Source organism: Sinocyclocheilus grahami, unplaced genomic scaffold (genome assembly GCF_001515645.1).
Source record: "Sinocyclocheilus grahami isolate Dianchi unplaced genomic scaffold, SAMN03320097.WGS_v1.1 scaffold86.1, whole genome shotgun sequence".
Taxonomy (NCBI): Eukaryota; Metazoa; Chordata; class Actinopteri; order Cypriniformes; family Cyprinidae; genus Sinocyclocheilus; species Sinocyclocheilus grahami.
Window position 1 is genome coordinate 581,924 of NW_015505265.1, and position 1,827 is coordinate 583,750.

The following is a 1,827-nucleotide window of genomic DNA, read 5'->3' on the forward strand; positions in this document are numbered from 1 at the left end:
CTCATAGTTTGTCCTTGTCGCTGTCTGTACCAGTACATTTGCTGCATGTTGAGCCCTTATTGTGTGTGCAGTTCATGTGAACAGAACAGATTGTTCACAGTCAGAGATCCACTCTCTGGAACAGTTTTAATGACTGAAAAGTATGGATCAAAATCACCATATTCTGGTTGAGTGTAAGTGTTTGTGAACACGATTAAAGTCATAGTTTGTCCTGGGCGCTGTTGATACCAGTACGTCTGGACAAACAAGAATCCTTTTTGTGTGCAGTTCAGTTGAACAGAACTTCCTTTTACTGCCATTAAAACACTTGGAACTTTTGAAACATCACTGATACCTGCTAATTGAAATATAGAGAAGAAAACTAATATATTTATGTAATAATTTGAACTTTTGGTTTCTATTATAGTTTATTCTATAATGTCTTTCATGGAGATTGAGTTTGAATACCTTGGCTCCAATGTAGCAACAGGATGAACAGAATAATGCTCCTCATCGTGTCACGTTGAGGCTGGATGGGTTAAATCATGATCTGTGATGATAAACATTTTAGTTGGCAGTACAGGATGCGACCTCATTATCATGCCTGAGCAAAATGTTTAATTCAAAAACTGCCTACAAGTGACTGAATGTTAACGTGAAATTTCAGTGGGAAGGACAGGGTGAGGAAATTTGAGTTTTTAGTTTTACAACAAAATAATTACAGAATTATTTTAGACTAAATATGTTTTTTTTTTTTTTGCTTCATTATTTGCTACATTTGTTAGACCTATTGTGTTCAGTGTTGGCCTTGAATCAAAACCCACAGGTGTGTAGAGAAATAAATATGCCTTTCACAGAAGCAAGCCGGTTAAAAGAGGTTTTTGTACTAGACAGAGGTGATTCTGAGCACTGTGTAATATGCTGCACAGAAATACACTGCACTGTCCTTCAGTGTGAGGTTGCTGATAATCAGAGTGCCATCATTTCTCCCATCTCCATCCAATTTGATCTTCTTGTCAAATTCAGGCTCTTTATTCTCAGCATCATTATTAAGATATCCCATCAACTTTAAGCCCAACATGTCTGGACTTTGTTCGTACCATAATATTTGGTAATAGCTTGGTATCTTGTGAGAGCACATGATCACAGCAGATTCATCTTGATTCTTGATGAGGTTGTCAGGCGTCTGGAGAACAGTTTTACCAAGACAGGCAGCTGTGGAGAAAACAAAAACAGTGTATACCAGTGTAAAACAGGATATATCCATGTATGGAATGCAGATTTGTTTGTTGTTATTACCTGTAAATATCATTATGCATACAGATGCACTGAGGAATGTGTTCATCATGATTTCTTTCTTCAAGTGCTTCTGCTGCGCATTAATGACATGAGTGAGAGGAAGTGATGTCAGCTATATCTCAGCTATTCTCAACTTGGGGGAAAAAATGCATCTACAGGTTTTTTTTTTTTTTACCTCCAATTGTAGATAAACAATTGAATTATACACACCAAGAAACATTTCTGTTACTGTATCTTAATTCAGTAGTTGGTAAATGTTGGCAGGAAGTAAAGCCAACTCCATCTGGATGTGATACAGATCTTGGTTTCGTTTACTTTCAGAAGAACTTTTTAATTAAATCCTTTATAATTATAATTAAAATCTTCTAAAAACTGAGGTCAAAGTCAACATCCTTTTCTGTGGTTATCAGCTATCAGCTGTCTATAGACTGACATAAATTCCACCTGGGAATATTCCTTATCGGTTCGGCTTACACCTGTATCAACGGTTCTTATACAGTACAGTGCATTGGTTATACCAGACTGCCACCTGTTGACTAATGCTGATCT

The 1,827-nt window shown here is 36.7% G+C and overlaps 1 gene segment (V, D, J or C); it reads right to left on the bottom strand.

The window, feature by feature from the left end:
• Positions 1 to 865: 865 nt before the first annotated feature.
• LOC107586872 (Ig kappa chain V-IV region-like) lies at positions 866 to 1,291 on the bottom strand. The segment is given in 2 exon segments: positions 866 to 1,194; positions 1,279 to 1,291. Coding segments are annotated over 2 exon segments (342 nt in total).
• Positions 1,292 to 1,827: the final 536 nt, after the last annotated feature.